At 47.7% G+C, this 23913-nt stretch overlaps 1 protein-coding gene across 7 annotated transcripts in view; it reads left to right on the top strand.

Annotated features, from left to right (window-relative positions):
* LOC142557772 (SLIT-ROBO Rho GTPase-activating protein 1-like) overlaps positions 1 to 23913 on the top strand; it is a 158747-nt gene that overhangs the window by 7330 nt on the left and 127504 nt on the right. For 6 of the 7 annotated variants that reach the window (XR_012822839.1, XR_012822840.1, XM_075669881.1 and 3 more), the window contains 2 exons: positions 22426 to 22817; positions 23372 to 23680. Coding sequence is in view for 5 of the 7 variants with exons in the window: in XM_075669881.1 (XP_075525996.1) it covers positions 22426 to 22817; positions 23372 to 23680 (701 nt within the window). In the remaining 2 variants the exon portion in view is untranslated. Of the gene's footprint in view, positions 1 to 2527; positions 2820 to 22425; positions 22818 to 23371; positions 23681 to 23913 lie in introns of those variants that run through there. The other variant, XM_075669879.1, reaches the window with a different exon arrangement.

Raw genomic sequence — 23913 nt, 5'->3', positions numbered from 1 at the left:
AGACAGAAAGAGAGCGGTTTGGATCAGAGAGCAAACGGGTATAGACGGTATTCTAATAGACATTAAGAGGAAAAAAATGGCGCTGGGCAGGTCATGTAATGCGCAGATTAGATAACCGTTGGACCATTAGGGTGACAGAATGGGTACCAGGAGAAGGGAAGCGCAGTAGAGGATGGCAAAGGACTAGGTGGCGCGACGAAATTAGGAAATTTGCGGGCGCTAGTTGGAATTGGTTGGCACAGGACAGGGGTAATTGGAGATCACAGGGAGAGGCCTTCGTCCTGCAGTGGACATAGATAGGCTGATGATGATGATGATGATGCTCATTCAAAGAAAGAGTGAATGAGCAAGCTAGTTTTTTTCTTGTATGTAAAAAGATATAAAAAAGACTTCATGGCTCCTCCTGTATTCAAGCCGACACCATCTCAGTTTCTCAGCAATTCTACTACGCCATGTCTCTGATCTTCTAGCAAATCTTAAGTTATCCTTATGTTACGTACTGCTAACTTGGACAACACGTTGTGAAAGCCACACAAAGTATTTACTCTGGTGCAGTTTCACTGAAAAGTGCATTTGGAAAATTGACTGGTTGCACTGTCATGGCAAATCTGTCAAGATATTGACCGTGTACTTGTTTGTCTTTATCAGGCGACACGTTTCACCGCCTAACAAATGTTATCGATGGTTCCATCCGCTGTCTGTGACCGAACCTTGTGTAATCTTATTGCATGTGTGCGCGACGTGAATAATGTAGAACTTTGTGGAAGGCACACAGGTCCCAGCAATTACTCTGGAACATTTGACTACTGATGTATAAAAGCCGATGCGCTTGACCCGCTGATCAGATTTTGGACGATCGCCGACTGTGTTCACCGTTTTTGTTGAGCATTGAGTGTAGCCTGCTTTTTCTGGGCACAGGTTCGCCCAATAAAGTTAGTTGTGCCATTCACAGTTTTGTTGCTGTGTCCTCAACCGTCACTACCTAGTGACAATATTCAAACGTAGCAACAAGAGTGCAATGGCAAATAAAGAGGAAAATAGAGAATGGAAAGATTTTTAACGCCACCACTCTTCCTTTTTTTTTTTTTTTGCCATGTGTTTTTGTGTAGCATGGAAAAAATGGACAAGGCAGTAAATGAAAAGGAAGCAAGGTAAAAGTTCTTGTAGTGAATTGCTTAAATTTTGTCCTCAATTGATTTATGTAGTCAAAAGTTTGTGGCCATTACTTGAATGTGCCACAGGTAAAGGTGAGCATGGTACACAAGTGTCAGAGAAGTAGTAGCTGAAGGCAGGGTGTCACTTGCCACTCCATTTTTGTGGCTACCAGAATGAGTCTAACAGATATCCATAATGGTCTCCTTGTTTGATTTGATGTACATGTAGAGTGTTCTGGTCCCAACCAGAATCTCCTGTCTGGATTGGTAAAAGCTGGCTCAGAGAGAGAAAACCCTTTAATGAAAGGCAGAGATTTTAGCCAGCGTATAGATATCACTGACATGCTACTTGGGGAAGGGAATTGGGGAGAGAAAGAAGGTTAGAGAGTCGCAAAAAAAAAAAAGGAATAAGTTAAAAATAAGCTGGCTCAGTATAGTGCAGTAGCCATTTGGTATAACCAAATTCATTTACCCAGGTTGACTTGCACACTTACTGCAAAGCACAGATGCGTAACCATCTTGACAAGTTGCTGCGTCAATGGGTTTGCTCGATTCAGAATAACGTGCACGGCAGCACAAACGAAAAGCTGCATGTGGTGCCAGTTATGGTGTACCGGGTTGCACTCACTCACTGCAAGGTTCAACGGTGCACTGCACCATGGCGGCACCATGGCTTGCACCCCGTTCACTCGAGCACGAGGGTGCACCGCTGCACCTCGGGGAATCGAAAGCCTAGGTGAAGTGCACCATTAATAGGTGCAGAGAAACTGCAGGCCACGTTGTCTGAAACTGCTATGCCACAGCATTACACTGCTTGTGTTAACGTAATTGGCTGTGCCTTTAGAATTTTGCATGTTCTGAAGCTTTCATCGCGATCACTCTCGCACCTCTTACATCGTTCACGTTTTGCAGCCCACCTCCGATTCGTTTGAAAACACAAACATAATAATAGCGGATATTTTCGTCCCGGATTGAAAAGTTAAACTGCCTTTCATCGCTCGTAATCGGCGCGGCTTATCGAGCAGACGACGGCTTTAGGCAACGCGCGGTATTTTCGCACGCCCGATCCGTACTGAAAGGCTTGGCGAAGCAATAAAGCCCGACTATTATTAGTTCCACTCGCCGGCGGGGCCGTTCGTTTATCCGGCCGTCCGTTTCGCAGCGACGTTAAAAAGCGCGACGCCTTTTGAGCAACGCGGCTTTGACGCGCAGAGATGAAACACTCGAAAGGCCTGTCAGCGGACGGCGGTGCGCGCGCCGTCGAACAAAAATGGTGGGCGCAGCGATGCGTGCGAAAGTTCGCGGCGCCTTCTTCCTCTTTGCTGGGCCCGGGGGTTCGACGAGTGTCGCTCCGTGGCTAGCCGCGTCGCGGTGGTTTCCCTCTCGTGGCCTGCGCGCAAGCCGAAGGGCGGGGTGCGCCCGTTAGCCGCGTAGCTCTCTGCTGGGGGTTGATGGCTGGGTGGCGCGCCCGACTTTGCTCAGCCGTCGCGGGGTGCGTCTCGGGCGAGGGACCTCGCTCGGGCGGATGTCGAGTGCGCTTCGCGCGCTGTCTCTTGGCTCCGCGAGGGTCCAGCAACGCGCGTAACATCGCCTTCGGATTTGTCCCATCTGGGGCGCGATGCGTGTCGCCAAGCACGAAGGAGCGCTCAGCAAAATAAAGAAAAAGTAAGTGGTGGGGTGCGGTTACTTGCGGTGGACAAGATACGGAAAGCTGACATGCAGGTGCACATTTATGCGTCTCTCTGTTGGCCTTTCTTTTTTATGTGCCTAATTTCAATCATCAAGCTTATAGACTTAGCCCTTTTTTTACACCCAAAGAAATCAGTCAATTTTATCGACAGTTTTTCGACGCGTTAAGCGTTGGTTTTAGAATGATTCCACAAGCAACAACACATACTGTATGAAATGAACAATGCATTTTAAATATTGCTTAAATTTAACAGTTTTTGGCACATTGGCGGGCGGGAGGGGGGGGGGGGGTGTTGGTCTGGAGAGAAGTTCAACAGGAGATGTGGTTGAAAGTAGCCTCTGGCAATGGTTGCACGTCCCCTACAAAACAATGCAGAATTTGTGATTTTGTTAACTGGGCAACATTATTTTTAACAGAGCAGCAGTGAAGATACGGAAGCTTCCATCGCATTATCTAATTTTCTGATACATCTTAGCTGTTTTAAGAATGACTTAATAATTGGTACATGCTCAGGCGTGCAGGTTGTTTTGATGATTGCATTCAACTAATATCAAGTGCAACATTATTTTTCCCATTGTGGGTTCCCTTTATCCATCAGCGTTTCGACAGTGTATGCACAGCATATCAGGAGCAATTTTTCCTGCTTGTGGAGTTTTCACTCACACAAGAGCATACAGTCAATTTGAGAGTGACATTTCACAGAAGCTTGATTTATGCCTTTATTTATTGCTGTACAGTACTGCACTACAAGAACTGTGCGAAGCATGTGAAGGGTCTAGTGCCAGTCCAAGGTGCACGAATAGGGCAGCTTGCTTGCACAGAAAAGCTGATGGAACATAATAATCAAGTATGGGGAGAGGCTTGTGCATGCTCCTCAACCTGACAACCATTGCCTCGAGAGCCCAAAGAAGGAGTAAAAATTGAACCAGCTGTTGGCTACAATGGGTAAACACAAATGCTCCGTGCACCATAGGTGCTATGTTGGCCTCGCGGATCGCACTTGACGGGATCAAAGCGTCCGCTGTCCAGCTAGATAACGGGTCGAACGCAGTTGAACATTTAAAACAAACTTTAATTACACTGAGAAGGTCAAAAAAGCAAGTTAAATATACACAATACGTTCAGTTTTAGCCCCTGGACGAAAGTGGTCCGGTCTCTAGGGCCGGTGGGGCGAGTCTGCCCGTCCCGCGCTTTTCCAACCGCGGTTTCCATCCCCGTCGCCGCCCCCAGGCCCGGGAAACAACACCCGACAGCCCGAAGCGTCGTCACTGGGTCACTTCCAGGAACCGAACGGAGGGAGCGGGGTCCTTTCTTTCGCACACAGCTCGGAGTCCGCGGGGGCCAGTGAAAGAGAAAGCAATAAAAGTAAGGAAGGCTCGCTTCCCTCTTGAAAGAAAAGTCTGGCCGTGCATTCGCTATGTGCACAGAACACTCCCCGTCTGGTGTCTTTCGTTGTTAAGACGCCACCACTGTATCACGGTCACAGCAAACGCACAACTTCTGTTGTTGGTCGGAAGAATGTTTTCACAACCCCGTCTTTGGCTGTTTTCAGCTCGACCTTGCGCACCCTTCCATCTGCGCTGGGCAGGCTTCGCGTAATCACTCCGACGGGCCAGTCGTTGCGGGTCGCTTCTTTATCCCTGAGTAGAACGACGTCGCCTTCTTTGAGGTCGGGTTTTGCTGCTTGCCATTTTCGGCGTTGCTGCAAAGTAGTGACATACGTTGTGCGCCAGCGCTTCCAGAACTCGTCAGCCAGGTTTTGCACGAGGCGCCAATGCCGTTTGTAGAGGTTGCTTGTATCTAACTGCCCAGTTGTTACAGATGCGCTTCCATGTTTTTGGGTTAAGAGTGTCGCCGGAGTTAGGATTGTGGGATCTTCGGGGTCAGACGAAGTTGGAGTTATGGGCCTGGCATTAATGATGGCCGCAACTTCTGCCAAAAAGGTTGCAAGAATGTCATGCGTGAGTCGTTGATGATGTGACTGCATGAGCATTGAGTCAAGAATGCGGCGTGCAATGCCGATCATCCGTTCCCACGCACCGCCCATATGGGACGCGTGCGGTGGATTGAATATCCATTTGCAGCCGTTTCCGCTGAGGAACTTGCCTATTTGTGAGCGATGAATGCCCTCTGCGCTGATTCCAAGTTCTCTGCAAGCTCCGATAAAATTGGTCCCGCAGTCAGAGCGTATTAGCTTGATGGGCTCTCTCACTGCTAGGAACCTTCGGAAGGCATTAATGAAACTCGACGTATCCATTGATTCGATCAGCTCAATGTGCACTGCGCGAATGCTTAAGCAAGTGAACATGACTGCCCAGCGCTTGCTGTTTGCAACACCACCCCTCGTTCGGCGAGAGGCAATCATCCAGGGACCGAAAACATCGATTCCAACATTCGTGAAAGGAGGATCTGTGCTGATTCGGTCTGCCGGAAGGTCAGCCATCTTCTGGTCGTGAAAGCGCCCTCGCAGCTTCTTGCATGAAATGCATGCTTGCAGCACGGATGAGATGCACCTTTTACCTCCGACGATCCAATACCCAGCAGCTCGTACGGCTCCTTCTGTGAAGTGTCGGCCCTAGTGTTGCACGCATTCATGGTGGTGGCGCACGAGAAGCGTCGCCACATGGTGCCGACCCGGCAATAAGAGAGGGTGCTTCTCATCGTCTGGAAGGTCGCTTCTGTTCAAGCGGCCGCCGACGCGGATCGAGCCGTTGGTGTCTAAAAATGGGTCAAGGCTTCGAAGCGAGCTTGTCTTGTGAACCTGCTCTCCTCTCTGGATACAGCATATCTCTTCATAAAATGCGTCCTGCTGTACTGCGCGAATGATGACGAGCCTGGCTTTGCAGAGCACCTCAACGGGAGCTACCTCTCCTTGTGATGCGTTCTTTGCGCGATGGGCAACCTGGATCAGACTTGCTACAGCACGAGTGAGAGATTTCCAGTTCGAGAACCTATGAAGGCGTTCGGCTCCGAGTCGCTGTTGTTTGTTCACCTCCGTCGCCAGAGTGCAGACTTCAGAGCGTATTTCTTTGTCTTCGTCAGGATTTAAGAGGATGAAGCTCGACGAACGTGCTTCCTCTTCTCGTCGTGAGAGGAAATCAGGTCCGGACAACCAGTTCGTGCTCTTAAGCTGTGCCGCTGGAATCGCTCTAGTGGCGTGGTCTGCTGGATTTTCGTCTGTGTGAACGTATTTCCATTGTTCAGGTTGCGTGCTGCTACGTATCCGCTGCACCCTGTTGGCCACATACACGTAGAACCTTCGTGTTTCGTTGTATATGTAACCCAAGACCACTTTGCTATCTGTGTAGAACGTGACCGAGTTCGGCTGGAAGTCCAATTCTCGTAGTATAGAATCGGTCATCTCTATAGCAAGCACTGCTGCACACAACTCAAGCCTTGGGATGGTGTGTTCTGGTTGTGGAGCAAGCTTGGCCTTTCCCATGACAAATCCGACGTGTCTGTTTCCTTGCTTGTCAGTCACACGTAGGTATGCCACAGCTGTGACGGCCCTTGTGGACGCGTCTGAAAATACATGGATGTCCCTACTTCCGGCTTCAAGTGTCGAGACTGGCGTATACGTTCTTTGCACGTGAAGGTGCTGTAGTGTCTGGAGAGAGTTCTTCCACTCGTCCCATCTCTGCTTCTTCTCGTCCGAAAGCGGCGTGTCCCAGTCATAGCCCTTCGTCACGAGGTCACGGAGAAGGTACTTGCCTTGAACCGTTATTGGAGCCACAAACCCTAGTGGATCGTAAAGGCTGTTGACGGTCGACAGCACTCCTCGCCGCGTATATGGCCTGTCCTGACGAGGAGCCCTGAAGACGAAGCTGTCGTCACCTATGTCCCACAGTAGACCGAGACTTCTCTGCGTAAGCGACGCGTCTGTGCCGAAGTCGAGGTTCTTCAGTCCCTGGGCGTGGTCCTCTCGAGAAAATGCATTCAGCACATTCTGCCTAAGCCTATTCGAAGCTATCTTGTGCAGCCTTATGTTAGCTGTTGCAAGCATTTTCTGCGTTCTTTACAGCAGACTAATGGCATCTTCTTCGCTCGGAAGAGACTTAAGCGCATCATCGACGTAGAAATCTCTTTCAACGAACTTCCTGGCATCTTCACCAAATCGTGGGGCAGCTTGTTGGGCAGTCCGTCGAAGGCCATACGTTGCAACAGCTGGCGATGGGCTGTTGCCGAAAACGTGAACCTTTATTCGGCACTCTATGATTCCTCTGGAGATATCGTTGCCCTTAAACCAGAGGAACCTCAGGTAGTTCTGATGGTCCTCGCGAACCATGAAACTGTAGAACATTTGCTGAACGTCTGCTGTAACCGCAACTGGTTCTTGCCGGAAGCGTATCAAAATCCCCACAAGGTTATTCGTCAGGTCAGGGCCGGTCGGGAGAACGTTGTTCAGAGATACCCCTTCATACTGAGCGCTGGAGTCAAATACGACACGGATTTGATCAGGCTTCTGGGGGTGGTGAACGCTGAATATGGGCAGATACCAACATTCTTCGTCCACGTGAAGTGGTGGAGCTTCCTCCGCATGACCCTTGATGAAGAGCTCGTTCATGAAGTTCACGAAACGTTCCCTTGTTTCAGGATTTTTTCGCAGGGTACGCCGTAGCGAGAGCAGACGAGACAGAGCTTGTTCTCTGTTGTTCGGAAGCCGACTTCTCGGTGTGCGAAAGGGGAGAGGGGCGACCCAATTGTTTAATTTGTCTTGGGTGAATTCACTATTCATTATTTTGAGGAATGTCTTGTCTTCCATGGAGTGAGCACACTGGTTGTCAAGTTCTGTTGTCTCGAAAAGATTCGGGGCCAGGGTGTCATCCAATGTTGCTGCCAATCCTAAATCTTTTGAGACCTTATCCGCAGAGTAGAGAATCGGCGCTTCCCTAACAAAGAAATGTCTTGGGCACGGCTCAAAAAGAGATGGTCGCCCACTGTCCAGCACATTGGTCTTGAACACATTGACGCTGCCCGTTTTCCGCGTTCGACCAACGCAAACGTCGCCGACAATGACCCATCCGAGGTCGAGCTTCTGAGCATACGGTGCGTTGTGGGGTTCGTTGATTGTCTGACAAACCTTGTGAGCTCTTAGGATGTCCCGGCCCAGGAGGAGCAGTATTCCAGCCTCCTCAAGAGGCGGAATGTGATTTGCTACAGACTTCAAGTGCGGGTAGTGCCTTGCAGCGTCAGGTGTCGGAATTTCATCTCTGTTTTCTGGAATTGCCTTGCACTCGAGGAGTGGGGGAAGAGGAAACTTGACTTCGCCTGACATGCTCTGCACGAAAAAGCCATGAGCGACTCTTCCAACCACTTCAGTACTGCCGGAGCAAGTGCGGAGCGTGTATTGCGTAGGCGTCCCCTTCATTTCGAAATCGTTGAGGAGTTCCGGCCTAACCAACGAGCGATTACTCTGGTCGTCAAGAATCGCGTACGCTCTGACTGTCTTCTCAGGCTGAGTCTCATGGGCCACCTCTACGAGGCAGATTTTAGCACACGACTTTGTGCTGTTGCCAGCGTTTGCCACTTCGGTACGCCTAGATGTGACTCTTCTTTCTGAGTCATCTGTCGTAGTGTCATCAGACCCACTAGCCCTTGAAGGCTCTGAGGTTGGCGGTGCTGGGTGAAGCGCTGTGGCGTGGTCGGCGCTGTCGCATATGAGGCATATCACAACTGCCTGACATTGCCACTGCATGTGGTTCTTGGATGAGCAGCATCGTAGGCAGATCCCTTGCTTCTTTATGAAAGATTGCCGCTCTTCCAAGGTTTTCTCACGGAAGGCGCGACACCTTTCCAAAGGGTGAGGTTTCTTGTGATATGGACACCACCTTTTCAAGTCTCTCGATTCCGGTTGCTGATCGTTAGCAGTGGCATCTTGATTAATCTTGGCAGAAGCAGGATCCACTTCTGTTTTCCTCGCTGACACAGATGATCTTTGCCGCGTGTTCTTCGTAGCATTGTCTTCTTTCCTTTGATTGAATTCAGACGAGGCATTTTGTGGATTCAAGATGAAACTCGGGTCGTTCCTCATGCTGGCCTGATCTCTAACAAATTTGCTAAAGAAAGAAAAGGGTGGAAATGCAGTGTCATGATCTTTCTTGTATTTCGACCCCGCCGACATACAATTTTCTTGAAGTCCAGATGGCAACTTCGATACAATTTTGTTGACCCCTCTTGCGGTATCCAAATAGCCAAGACCGGCAAGATACGGGTCAGTTTTCGCAGCCTCGAGTTCTAGCAGGAGGTCGCCAAGTTCCTGGAGTCTCGTATTTTCCCGGTAAGATATCTTCGGGAAGTCTTCCAGCCACTTCAGTAGTGCATCCTCAATTGCCCCAAATGCGCCCGAAGACGTCGTCGAGCCGTTTCCACACAACGTTCAAGCCCGTTGAAAAGTCATCGACATGCACTGATTTCAACCTCCGAGCCTGACGTGACGATTCAGGGCCAAGCCATTTGATGAGAAGGTCTAGCTCTTCTTGGGCAGAAAGACCTAGATCTCTGACAACACCCTTGAACGATGATTTCCAAGCGCGAAAGTTCTCAGGTCGATCATCAAACTTGATAAGACCGCTTGAAACAAGGTCTTTGCGGCACAGGAATTTAAGGACACCGGCTAGCTCTGAGCTTGAACTGTTGTGTGCCGGGGCGTGCACAAGCGGCTGCGGATCAACTCGTAAGTCCATAGGACGACTCGTAGCTCCAGCATGCTTATAACTTAGGTTGTTAGGGGCAGCATGGTAGTCAGGTGGCCGTTAATCAGCTTGCAGACACATTGAATTATACGCAGCTGTGTGGGCACCCGGCGCCGTGTGAGCATTGTTTATGTCGCCGCTAGAGTTGGTGACAGCCACCTCAGTTAACACAAGCGCAGAGTTGCGTAGGGCTTGCTGTTCATCGATGTAACTCCTAGTCTGCAGCGTTCGGTCCACAGGAGGGAGCGTGCGCATGTGCTCCCCGCCATCCTGCTCCACGGCTGCCTCGAGCGCATTCGCCTGTGCGTTTGCACCTGCCGCTTCTTTTTCATGCTGCAAGATATCCAATTCAGCCTCTATCCTTGCCTTCTCAATACGCATCGCGGCCTCTCTGCGACCAAACTCTGCTCTGGCCCGGACGGCTTCAGCTTGTGCGTGTGCTTGTACGGCGGCTAGGCTGATTGTTGACGAGCCCGATCGTCGTGACCTCGAAGAAACGCTTGAGTGGGCCGATAGAGAGTGCTGCGACATTACCTCTTGTAAGCGCTCACGTTCTCGTTCTGTAGCCTCACGTAATTTGTCGCTCACAGTCACATAACGATCTGCGTCGATTGTTTTCTGAAGTTCTAATTCCTGCTGGGTTTCAGATCTGCTCGTTTTGGCGAGGAAGGTAGCGTATCTGGCGGCGACGTGCTCGTAGCGCTCATAGCTTGCGCGAAGCTGCGTTGCGGCGCTGTTAACGTCTTCCTCTTTCGCACATGACACTTTGAAAATAGCTGTCTCCACGTTCTTCCAGGCAGCGTCTATTCTCCGGCAGTGCTCTTCGCGGCTCGTTTCATACGTTTCTTTAGCGTTCATGGAAAACGTAGTCGCTCTTTGTGGTCGAACATTTGCCGGTGAAACTTCATGCTCTCCTGTCATAACTTGAGACGTTTCAGGCGTCAGCTTGTCCTGATTCATTTTGGCGTGCGTGCTTCACGACGTATCTCACTCAAAGCGGACGTATGTGGTGAAGCCTGCTAAGCTGCGCGATGAAATTTGAAACGAGCCCACCTTGTCCTTGCCCTGTGTGCCGTCAGCTGCTCAACTTGTAGGCGATGCCGTGTCCTTGCAGTCGGCGGATGTCATGGTCAAACAGGAGGTCTTGCCGTGCGACGTATTCCACTGCAGCGGACGTTGAGTTGGCGGCCGATGGCAGTCGACTTCACTTTTTTACTATGTTGGCCTCGCGGATCGCACTTGACGGGATCAAAGCGTCCGCTGTCCAGCTAGATAACGGGTCAAACGCAGTGGAACATTTAAAACAAACTTTAATTACATTGAGACGGTCAAAAAAGCAAGTTAAAAATACACAATACGTTCAGTTTTAGCCCCTGGAGGAAAGTGGTCCGGTCTGTAGGGCCGGTGGGGCGAGTCTGCCCGTCCCGCGCTTTTCCAACCGCGGTTTCCATCCCCGTCGCCGCCCCCAGGCCCGGGAAACAACACCCGACAGCCCGAAGCGTCGTCACTGGGTCACTTCCAGGAACCGAACGGAGGGAGCGGGGTCCTTTCTTTCGCGCACAGCTCGGAGTCCACGGGGGCCAGTGAAAGAGAAAGCAATAAAAGTAAGGAAGGCTCGCTTCCCTCTTGAAAGAAAAGTCTGGCCGTGCATTCGCGATGCGCACAGAACAGGTGCTTACTTGCTAGTGAATATTTAAGTAAAGCCCTGGCTCACTCAAGGGTGTCACCATGGCTAATATTCATGCCACCCAATCTGCATAATAATTTTTTTGCATGGTCTCACTTACAGAAGCTGGAAACTAGGAACAGGGCGCATATATTGTGTATTTAATTTTCTTTTTTTTTACTCTTGGTACTTATACTACAAACAGCAAATTAATACTGTCAATCTTGCTTCTTAAGGTACTTCTTTGAAGTTTTCCATAAGAATTCTCAAAATCTCTTCGAGCAATTATTTCTGCTTTACTTCTGTTTAAAACACCAGTGATCAGGATACAATTTAATTAGGAGTAAGTGATTGTCTGAAGTTTGAATAGGTTTTGAATATTACACACTAATTATTCGTATTTGTACTATTCAGTATTTTTGAACATTGAAACTAACCAAATATTTCACCCCCGCAGGGGCGTCTGCGTAAGCAGCCGTTTGGTGTATTGCGACACCACGTACCCGAGCACACGAGGTTTGGACCCTCCCGCGTGTAGCCGTGCGCGGCTTAGCCGTGTCCGGGGAAAGGGGGATCCTGGGGGTTGAGCCGATGCCGGGTGTTAGGACCTTGAAGGCCCCCCGGTGGAGGCAACACACCTCTTTGGCCTCTGCTTCACGTAGACGGCACCCCCGGACTGACCCACCCGGGGGAAATCGCTAGTTGCCTTTTCCTGTCCTCCTCTCCACTCTTCGTCTTTCTCTCTCACTTTGAATCTTTCCTGTCTTCTACTCACTTCAGTTTACTTCTCATTTTCCAGGCAGCAAGGGTTAACCGTGTGTATCTACCCAACCTTGGGTACATATACTAGGTTATAGCGGCGTTGTATAGCTGACGTATACAGGTATGTTCCTAACCTCGTAGCGTCCCCTTGTTAGGCTCGGTGGTGGGTGGCTACCATCGCCGCTGAATATTCTAAGAATACATGGCAAATGCATTCCCCCTCCTTGCAGATCGTCCTAACAAAAGAGGGCGCACCGAAGCAATTTTCGATTTCAGTTTGAAAACCAATGCAGACATGTTCCCACGCTACCATGTGATCCACAGTGAACAGTCTCTGCCAATGAGAAAACTATCGCCATTCCTGATAGCAAAATGTCTAGTAGAGAAAGTCTGAAAGCAATACAAAGCTTCAAAGATGTCAAGTGGGGACCTCCTCCTTGAGCTCAAAACCAAAGACCAAGTCGCAAAGCTCGCTCATCTCACCAGTGTCGGTAACACCAAAGTCACGATCTCAGCACGCCGTTCTCTCAACACAAGCAGGGGTGTAATATCAGAAGAAGACTTCTTAAACCTAAGCGATGAACTCCTGGAAGGTTTCCAAGAACAAAATGTAATCAAAGTTCAAAGAATAACCCTCCGAAGAAATGACGAACAAATCCCGACCAAACACTTTATACTTACCTTTAGTACTAGTATTGTACCTACTACACTTGATGCAGGCTATCTTAAAGGGACACTAAAGGTTACTATTAAGTCAACGTGGACTGTTGAAATACCATCACAGAAACCTCGAAACGCTTGTTTCGTGCCAAGGAGAGACTTATTTTAAGAGAAAATGCGTTCTGAAGCGTCCGCGTACCTCTAGCGCAGTTCAAATCTCCCGCCCTTCGATCGAGGAGTACTGACATCATGGTCTCATAGTGACGTTGCGCCATCGGGGAGTAGAACGGCGTCCGCAGACGGCGCTACGGCTTTTCTGCGCAAAACGCGAACGCGCGGCCAGAAACAGAGCCAAGACAGAGCCGACAGCAGAGCGAAAACGGGAGTATGGTGGCTAGCGGAAGGAGAAACGAATTACGTCCCACATTACGTCCCACGGCACACGGAGAGTCCGTTTTCGTTAAACTATAGGCTGCGGCGAGCTCGCAGCGTGGTCTATGAGAAGCGACGAGCCTTTTCGCACTCGCAACAGGGCATAAAAATGTGCGAGTCGACGCAAAACTCGGCCTAGAAACGTGCTTCGCCACAGCCAGGACTCAATACGACCCAAGCTGGCACGACCCAGATGTCGTTTCCTGCACCGCCACCAGGCGCCGCTACTATACCTCAAACTCCAGCGCAAGACGCCCATAAGCTGGTACTTCATTCTATGACGCTAACTTCGACGCTTGTCGCAATGGACCCTGACACCGACAGATTGGCTCGCGATGGTGGGCTCAACTTCAGCGATTTGAGCACCGACGAGCGCGACCTGCTGCTGAGGGCTCGCACTGCCGGCGTCGTTGCGTACTACGACGGCGGCCTCGACACCGGCTCTCCGGAGCGGGAAAGCAACGAGGGCTTCCCGCGACATCACATGGACGTGGCATTCTCGCTGCTTGTTCCAAATGAAAGTTTCGCGAGCCAGCAGAACCCTCACAGCACGACGCGATAACGAAACTACTGAAACTCCAAAGCGTGCGCGGCGCAGAGTCGAGCGCGCAGAGTCGAGCGAAAACGAAACCTTTCGAACACCCATATTACTGAAGGGTAACGTCAAAATGTTATCTTTTCTTAGAATCGAATAGACGTAGACAACTAACATTTTTTTCCGTCTTATAATCGAATGAAATGATATTTTTAATATGAGTAGTTGAGTATTAGTAACACAAATTATGAGTCCTTTCGTCATCGGGCTAGTACCGGAATGTCGCTGGGGGGTCTCAAATCGTGTCATGCATTTACCTCAATTTCTCGGTTACTAAAGCTATGTTCGCGATTATATTGACGCCTTAGACGTTCTAGAACATTGCTCTACCACTTTAACTTGAGTTTCTGGTAACCTTTAGTGTCCCTTTAAGATCAACGTAAGACCGTATATCCCAAACCCGAGGCGGTGTTTCAAGTGCCAGAGATTCGGATATGCATTGCAATCATGCAGAGGTAAATCGACATGTGCAAAGTGTAGTGCCAATGACCATCAGTCGGAAAACTGTAACGCTGCTCCACACTGTGCAAACTGTAAAGGAGATCATCCAGCATATTCACGATCTTGCCCCCTGCTGGAAGAAAGAGAAAGAGATAATTGCACTTACAGTGAAAGAGAAGATTTCCTTTTATGAAGCTAGAAAGAAACTAGCACACTTACCTCAAACAACCTACGCCAGTGCGGTGTGGCAGGGGACAGCACCACAGTGGTCTCGGGAGTCTACAGGGACCGGAGTCAGTGGCCCAGTAGTAACTCCATCCGTCCCCTTGGTGGCAGCAGCCAGTGCTGCTCCATCATCATCATCACAGACGGGCCTGCAGACCCCGGTTCCCCAGGGTCCCAGGCTAAATCGAACTCCCAGGCCTGAGACGCGCGTCTCAGCGCCTGGATCTCGATCATCCAGCGCCTCGGAGAAGGTTATGGATGTCGGCACCAAAACTCCAGTGTCATCGACGCCAAAACATCAGTGCTCCCTGGAGCGCACTAAGAAAGACAAGCTCACAATAACTACGCGAACAAAGGGACCGGTAACCTGAACGGTTACCGTTCTTCCAATAGTACATTCCCACTCACAAATGTCACCTACAGTTACTTAGTACATATATATAAATTACCATTCTCACTTCTGCCACTATGGCTTTTATCATGCATTGGAACTGTAGAGGGCTGTTTTACAATTTGGGTGACATTAAAGACATAACAAATAAGTTTTCACCAGTGGCATTTTGCCTACAGGAAACAAACTTAGGCTCTAAACACAGTCAATTCCTTAGAGGCTTCACCGTTGTCCGAAGGGACCGCGAATGTTCCAGCCGTTTGTCAGGTGGAGTGGCTATAGTCGTACAGGGCGGCACTCCCACCCGAAATGTCCAATTAAATACATCTTTAGAGGCCGTAGCTGTAACCATTCTATCCTACAAAACCATCACCATTTGCTCACTATATATACCACCCCACACGCATTTTACTATTAAAGACTTAGAAAATCTAACAGATCAGCTACCGGAGCCATTTGTCTTAGTAGGAGATTTTAATGCTCATTGTACTCTTTGGGGCTGTGTCAAAACTGACCAAAGAGGGCAACTCGTTGAAGATTTTATTCTGTCAAATAATATCTGTCTTTTAAACTCAGGTGCGCCAACTTACTTCTCACCGACTTCCCGCACATTTAGTTGTTTAGATTTAGCTATTTGTTCACCCTCTCTTTTTACTGATTTTAAATGGGAAGCTCTCGACACGTCATATGGCAGCGACCACTTACCCGCACTCATCAAACGCCTATCATCACCACAAACCCTAGTAACTAGACCACGCCGATGGAAAATAAAGCTCGCGGACTGGCCGGTCTTTATCGAGAACGCGATACTGGAAGATGTCTTTTCACCTGAGTTAAGTATTGATGAGCTTAATAAAAAAATAACTGAGGTTATAATCTGTGCGGCAGAAAAGGCCATACCTCTGTCATCGGGTATAGTACGCAAAAAGCTAAACCCCTGGTGGACGAAGGAGTGTACCGACGCTAAAAAAGAACAAAATAAGGCCTGGGGAATCCTACGGAGGTACCCCACCTATAGCAACCTGTTAAACTTCAAACGAGCCAAAGCCAAAGCACGATTCATCCGAAGACATGCTGAAAAATCGTCATGGCAAAAATACATTTCTTCAATTAATAGTACGGTAACATCGAAACGAATGTGGGACCAGGTCAGGAAATTTAGAGGACAGTACCCATCTTACACAATACCGTTACTTACAAGTCCAGGCACAAAAACAACAATACAAGAACAGGCAGATATACTTGGAGAACATTTCCGTGATATATCCAGTTCCGGGAATTATACAAAGGAATTTTTACAATACAAACAGTCTGCTGAAAAACAGAAGCTGCCCACTACTGGCGCATCAAATGAACCGTACAATTCCCCCCTCACACAACGAGAAATAACCAGAGTTCTTTCTACAGGGAAAAACACAGCGCCAGGTCACGACCGTATTCACTACGCCATACTGGCTCATCTATCTCAAGCATCTGTAAACACTCTCCTTAAATTTTTTAACTTAATCTGGGAATCTGGCATAATGCCGGTAGAGTGGAAAAAGGCAATAGTAGTTCCATTTCTAAAAGCCGATAAATCCCCCACATCCGCAAGCAGCTACAGACCTATTGCCCTCACAAGCGTTTTGGCAAAATCATACGAAAGCATCATCAACATAAGACTTTCATTTATTTTAGAACCAAGAAACATTATTGACCCCCATCAGTGTGGATATAAAAAGGGTTGTTCAACCACTGACCATCTTGTCCGTCTAGAACATGAAATTCGATATGCATTTTTACACAAACAACACTGTCTGGCAGTTTTCTTTGATTTAGAAAAAGCCTATGATACCACATGGAGATATGGAATTTTAAGAGACCTGGCTGACCTCGGCATCCGGGGTGAAATGCTGAACTGCCTAGCTGATTTTATGTCTAATAGAACATTTCAGGTACGTCTGGGCTCAGTACTATCTCATACATTTATACAGGAAAATGGTGTTCCACAAGGCTGTGTTCTCAGCACGACACTCTTTATAGTAAAAATGAACACAGTTAATAAGATCATACCGTCGTCTCTTATGCACTCTTTATACGTAGACGATCTCCAAGTGGCTTGCCGTGCCTCAAATTTGCTAACCTGTGAGAGGCAGCTTCAAATGACAATAAATAAACTCACACAATGGGCTAACAAAAATGGTTTCCGTTTCTCCACACAGAAAACAGTTACTGTTTTGTTCTCTCAGAAACGAGGGCTACACAGCGATCCAGTCCTAAAATTGAACGACACCATACTGCCGGTGAAACAACACCATAAGTTTTTAGGAGTAACCTTTGACACCAAACTTAACTTCCTAACTCACATAAAATCACTGAAGATTAAAGCAAATAAATCTCTAAATATCCTTAAAATTCTGTCTCATAAGCACTGGGGTTCCGACCGAACGTGCCTTTTACGAGTTTACCGGTCTCTTGTGCGTAGCCTTTTAGACTACGGCTCTGTGGTTTACAGCTCAGCCAGACAGTCCTACATCCAACGCCTTGATCCGGTACATAACCTTGGACTGCGACTGGCAAGTGGTGCCTACCGAACCTCACCTATTCCAAGCTTATACGTCGAGTGTAATGAACCCTCCTTACAGCAGCGCAGAGCATTCCTCACTTTTTCCTACGTACTCAGAATTCAGTCTTCACCACAACACATATGCTACAACATCCTCACACAATGCAACTCACGCTTACACTACACAAATAAACCGAACACGATTAGGCCACTTGTCCTGCGGTATGAGCAATACTGTCGGGACTATGACATCCCCCACGAAGTCCTCGAGGTAGCCAAGAAACCACAACGGTTGGCCCCGTGGTACGATTTCACACACTTATGTGATTGGACGTTAACACATCTAAAGAAAAGAGACATCCCACACGAATACATTATACAAGAATTCCGTGCACTTCAGGACAAATATCAAAATAACATGCAATATTACACTGATGGCTAGAAAACAAAAGATCACGTCGGTGTGGGGGCCGTAACGGAAAATTGGGAAACAAGTATTCGATTACCACAACATGCCTCTGTCTACACAGCCGAAGTATACGCAATATGGACTGTAGTTAAAAAGAGCATCGCTGACAAACACGAAAACACAGTAATATACACTGATTCATTAAGCACACTGAAGGCTCTACACGCGAAATCCGAATGTGAACCCCTGATAGGGGACATTTTAAACCTGGTAACATTAAACAAATACGGCCGGTCAATTAGGTTTTGCTGGGTACCTAGCCATGTCGGTATACCGAAAAATGAAGCAGCGGATAGGTGTGCATCAATGGCAGCGCGCAAATACATAACAAACACGGCGCTTCCATATCAGGATAGTATCACGGCGATTAGGAAGGCCTTGACGGCCAAATGGCAACAGACATGGGACCATTGCTTAAGCAACAAGCTACATCTTATTAAACCCGTAATTGGTGAGTGGAAGTCGTGCACTCACCAGCAACGGTTCTATGAGGTTATCCTGTGTCGACTTCGGATCGGACACACACATTTAACACACAACTTTCTCCTCCGTAAAGAAAACCCGCTGACTTGCGAAAAATGCAATCAACCTCTTACAGTAATGCATATCCTTATAACATGTCCACAGTTTGAAACACAGCGACGGAAGCTTTTACACGACCTATATAATTTAAATATGCCTTTACACCCTGCCCTATTACTGGCAGATGACCCACTAGTGCCATTTACTAACCTATTCCACTTTTTAGAGACGACTGGTTATTTACGCGAACTATAATGTAATGCAGGTTTGCCTGCTTTAACCTTTCGTTTCCTTTGTCTTGTGACTGGCGCAGCATGGCCTTAGTTGCCTTTGTGCCATTAAACCCCAACTAACCAACCAACCAACCAAATATTTCACGACAAAACCGTCGGTTAAAGTCGGGTTACTGTTCTCTGTCTGCTAAACAAACCACCGCAACTTATCAAAAGTAAAACAAGCACAAAAGTTTTCGAAGTAATGCAGAAGCAGTGGTAATGCAAGCTTTGTTCTCTATTTCGTGCCGGAACCTTACATGAAAAGCTTATTTTTGCTTGTTGTCTAATTCAATGTTTCATGCACTCTAGTCATGTGGCAGTTTTTTTTTCTTTTATGCTGCAACGAGTGAAGTTTTGCTTGAAATCAGCCCTCTTATGTGTGTCTATGACACACAAGTTCTTCAGCAGTTCTTTCGTTTCTTTTTCCACAGCTTGTGATCTTTTTTTTAACTTTTCATTTAGAGTATTTGGAAAGCTAGTCATACAACAACCATTCATTCTTGGAAATATTGTGTGTAACGAGACTCTAATAATGTTGAGAAGCAGTTGCTTCAGTTAATTTATGTACAATTGAGGATCTTGTGTTTGACAGTGATCCTAATTGTCTGTGATAGTTGGCTGTCTTTTTTTTCACTAGTCGGTGCAAGCGTGGCACCTAACTGTACCGAAATATTTGTGCTATAAATATATGTGTGTACGTTTGACTATTCTATGTTTGATACTTATTATTCGTATTCTATTTGTATTCGAAAAGTTTGATATTCACCGACCTCTGAATTTAATGTATCTAAGTTGTGATTAATACGTCTGGAAATAAAACCTTAAAACATGAAAACATAAAAAATGAGCACCTTTCGAGCGGTAGGGAAGGTGTTGAAAGGATGCCAAGTGAGTGGGGTCTTTTCTGGAACCTGTCTTGCATTTATTGGGCAAAAAGTGTGATTGAGAAATTGAAGGCTTAATTTTCCATTTTAATTTTCATGCCCAAGTGTCGGCGCCGGTATGTTTAATGAGAAGTTGCAAATTCTTTTGCGAGAAAACTTCCACAAAAGTTGCCTGGTTGACTATAGTTTTACTATTGAATTATATATGTAAACTTTTTTTTATTAACAAACAAATAATTGCCTTCATCCAAAGTGCACCTCAGTCTTTAATGTTGTGTGAGAGTCTTTTGCTAAAGAAAGCTGCACCACACGAAGAATAGTAGATGGCACATGCTTCCGTTTTGTAAGAGCGGTTGCTATTGGATCAGCTTTGGATGTTCAAACACATTGTGATAACTGTTGTCTTGAAATAGTTTTGTGAAAAATAATAATAGGCACCAAAAAAGCATTTCAAACCCTAGTTGTTGTAACGGAGCCAAGCTTCCCTACATCTCTACGACTGCTTCATTATTAAAAAAATGAAATGGTGGGGGGGGGGTGGAGAAGAGCACAAGCTTTTCCTGACGCACCTTGTGCCACAGCAATGACTTGTAAGTGGACTGGGTAATCTTGGATGCTTTTTACCATTCCTGTGTTGAGTGGACCTCGTCCTTGACATATCTTTCAAAAATGCTGTGGGTAATTAAATTAAGAGAGTGTACATACTTGCTTTCACAATGTACAGAGCATGCAATTGTTAAAAGATTACATTCACATGCCTAATCCATCCTGGTTGGGGACAACTCCAAGATCTTTCTTTTGCATGTTTGCTTCATGTCAATGTACCTTTGGTGAAGCGCTCGCCTGTCTCAACATGCATTATTTAGATTAACCTTTAGTTTCACTATGGCTTTTTACACTTTGGGCTCTAGCCATGTTGAATAAGGTTTTGAGGAAAGTAGGCACTGGCTGGTTTGTTGAGAGAAAAGGATTCTAGAAAGCCTGAGGCAACAGTGTGAAGTGCTACAGAAACAACAATAAGAACAGGAGGTCGACAAACTGGGAAAACCGGGAATTCTCAGGAATTCTTAATAGTCTGGAAGTACTTAGGAAAAACTAGGGAATTTGTGCTTCTATCAGGGACACAAAGTAAGTTTATGGAGTGTAATTTGTAATAGTGCAATGACCTAGCCCATGCAACTAACAGTGCTTTCAAAAGTGACGGTTGGCTTTCTTAATTTGCTTGTTTAGGAGCGGAAAAACATTATGTTGCTATTTACTCTCACTGTCTATCTCATATGTTCTCATTTTCTTTTTACAGCCATGTTTTCTTAATATTGTTTCTCACAGCTTTTATTAAAAGACTGCACTGTTGGAGCTTAGATCAATTTGCTCAGTAGAAATGCATTAACTTAACAATCGTACAGCAAGTCCATGGCATCATTTCTTGAGGTCTTGAGAACGGTTGCTGTGCAAGTGCCTTAACAAAAGTGCCAGAGCTTCTGTGCACAGTGTCAGAGTATGCAGGTCGCTGAGGTCGACACTAGAGTAAACCTTTACCTATGCATTGTGGCTATTGTAGCATTTCAAAGCTCAGATGAGCAAGCCCCTTGCCTCTCATGATCTCCAGGGTTTACATCACAGGAAATGCAGTAGGAGCCTTGAACCAGCTACATCCATGTGTACAGTAGGCTATATAGTTCCGACAAAGATTAGCCACAATGCAATCACAATACCGCTAGTCCTTTTTTCACAGTACAATTATATACTGCAAGTATAGAGCAGAGGACATGCTTTCAGGCTAGAAAAGTGCAATGTTTTATGTGACTGCAGCCAATATTTAAGAGAAGAGTCTCTGAAGGATTTGTTGTAATTGTACCACAACTCTAGCAGAAAATCTGTAGGATATTCTTGACATGTGCAGGAAAACTGCTTGCATACTGAGTGAAGCAAGAATGCTTCTAATATTTTTGAGAACCTTGACAGACTTTATGAGCAGGTTGAGTGTGTTGTTACGTTTCGCCTACGACGCGCGGTTTAGCCGGCGCGGCTGCAACAAAGCGGCAGACATTTTGGCCCGTTCGGCGTCGCCGCTACGCCTCCCCGCCAAGCGCGTCCAGGCATGTTCCGATGCCTCGTGTCTTCATGTGCGTGTGTGAGTGTATGTGCATATTGGTGCCCACGCTTGTCGAAGCGCAGCAGCCGGGGAGAGGAGCTCCCAACAACTGTGAAGCGAGGGGGTCTGACAGGCGCCGACACGACAGTGTGAGCCACCTTCTCCTCCCCATTGTGCCCGACCGGCGGCGACACGACAGTGTGAGCCACCTTCTCCTCCCCATTGTGCCCGACCGGCGGCGACACGACAGTATGCGTCACCTTATCCCATTGTGCCAGAGCGGCACAGTCACGTGCTCGTCTATAGAGGGGTTCCTTCTTGCCCTCAACTGCGAGAGTATAAAAGCAGCTGCCCCCGGACGCCAAAGGAGGGCTCCGATTTCTTCTGTTGAGTAAAGTGCACTCCCGTCTCTCTACTTCGGTCAACCTGACCGCCAACTCTTTGCGATGTTAGAATAAACAAGTTGTTTTGTTGTTACCAGTCGACTCATGCTTTGCCGGGACCTTCGGATGCTTCCAGTTGTACCCCAGGCCGCCAGGCCAACGCTACCCTTGGGGCTTGCGACCCAGGTGCAACCACGGGCGTCAGCGCCGAGTTCCCAACAACTCGCGCCAGCGGCGCGCTTACAACAGTGTGTGGATGTATGTGTGATCATTGTGTACTACCTACCCAACATCTGGAGTAGTATACCAAGCATCTATCAATCAGGCAAACAGCTTTCACTAAGGACAGCACTTCTCAGGCCGAAAAGAAGCTCCCACTTAGGTGTCAATGTTGGGGTTTATAGTGACTTCTATTGTGTGTAGTGGAACTTGCACTTTGTGCCCGTTGATAGAAAAACATCCTTGCTGAGTAGTTTGTGGCAGAAAGCTGTCACGGGGTTGTGTTTCATCCAAGTGTACTCGCGTGTGTTTTCTCGACATGCAGATATCCGGCAGCAGCTCGGGGAGCAGCTCAAGTGCCTGGATGTGCGGCTGGAGACGCAGCTGGCGCTAGTGTCCGAGATGCAAGATTACTTCCGGCGCCGTGCTGAGGTGGAGCTGGAATATTCACGTACCCTGGACAAGATGGCGCGTGCTATTGCAGTACGCCACCGGTCTGAGCGACCTCGGCGTGAGCTATGGCCGCTTTTCTCATCACACGGTTGCTGGGAGCAGCTGGTGACCAACGCACGCCGCCAGAGTCGCGACCATGCTGCCCTGGCCGAGGTGTATGGTGCAACACTCGTGGCTCAGCTGGCGCACCTGCTTGAGGACGTACAGCGCATCTACCGCAAGTGCCGTGGAATAGGGGCTCAACAGCATGAAGAACTGCTCAAAGTGGGTGCTTCTTGTACAGCTTCCTTTCAAGTCATCTGGAGCTTACACCCTTTTCATTACTGTAAAGCTTGCTTTCCAATTGGGCAAGCAAATGGTAGAGTAGTAATTTTTACAGTCAACAGGTACAGGTGCAGTTTGCTTCTCTTATAACATGGAAAATGTCAACGTGTCTCTCGTAACAGAATTATGCACAAATAGTGTAGCCCATCACTGCCAGTTTTGACTGTTTAATACTTAGTAGGCAGTACTTTCTACTTCATTGTCCCTGGTCATTGTTGACACTTTGTTGCACTGTCCTGTAACACAACACATGTTTTCTATTTTGGAACTATGTGCCAGCATTGTATAATCAACTAACCTGTATTGCCATTTTCTTGGCCATTGTTGATATCAGCACATTATAGTTAAATGTGACATAAATCATGAACCTGTTGAAGTCTGTTAGATTCTCTTTATTTTTAGATTTTCTTTATTTTCTCGCCTGTCAAGTGTATCCAATGTATTAAAAAAGGTAGAAGAAAAGAAAAAAGAAATCGGTGCGTTGTTATGCTCAGGTATTGCATGAGCTGCAAGCGGCCATGAAGACGTACCACGTGTACTGCACGTCAGAGGAGCAGGCACGTGCCAAGATGGAGTTGGTGGCTGGCCAGAAGCGGCGGCTTGAGGCAGTCGTGGCTCGGGAGAAGCTGGAGCGCAGCAAGCGCTTCCGGGTGGTGGCCAAGGAGCTGGCCAAGCGGGCCGCCAAGCACCGGGAGACGCGCCTGCAGTGCCTCAAAGCCCGCAACGAGTACCTGCTTGCCCTTGGCGCTGCCAATGCAGCCGTCCACAAGTACTTCGCCGAGGACCTTTCAGACCTAGTCGATGTGAGTGGACTGTCCCAGCAGATCCACGGGCATGCACGCAGAACGGATTCAGAGCATGTACTAATTGCACTGTGAAAGGGCATGCTCAAGTGTGTAGCCTCCCGTTAAGACAAACTCGCTTAAGATGAACAGTGGAAGTCGTTTGTTTGGTTTCCCATAGAGTCAGTGCAAAAAAAATCTGCTTAATATGAACTCTGCACACGCACTAATCGGTTAAGATGAACTTTCACGGC

Source organism: Dermacentor variabilis, chromosome 9 (assembly GCF_050947875.1).
Source record: "Dermacentor variabilis isolate Ectoservices chromosome 9, ASM5094787v1, whole genome shotgun sequence".
Lineage (NCBI taxonomy): Eukaryota > Metazoa > Arthropoda > Arachnida > Ixodida > Ixodidae > Dermacentor > Dermacentor variabilis.
Note: the sequence above shows the minus strand (reverse complement) of the source record. Positions and strands in the feature narration are given on the sequence as shown.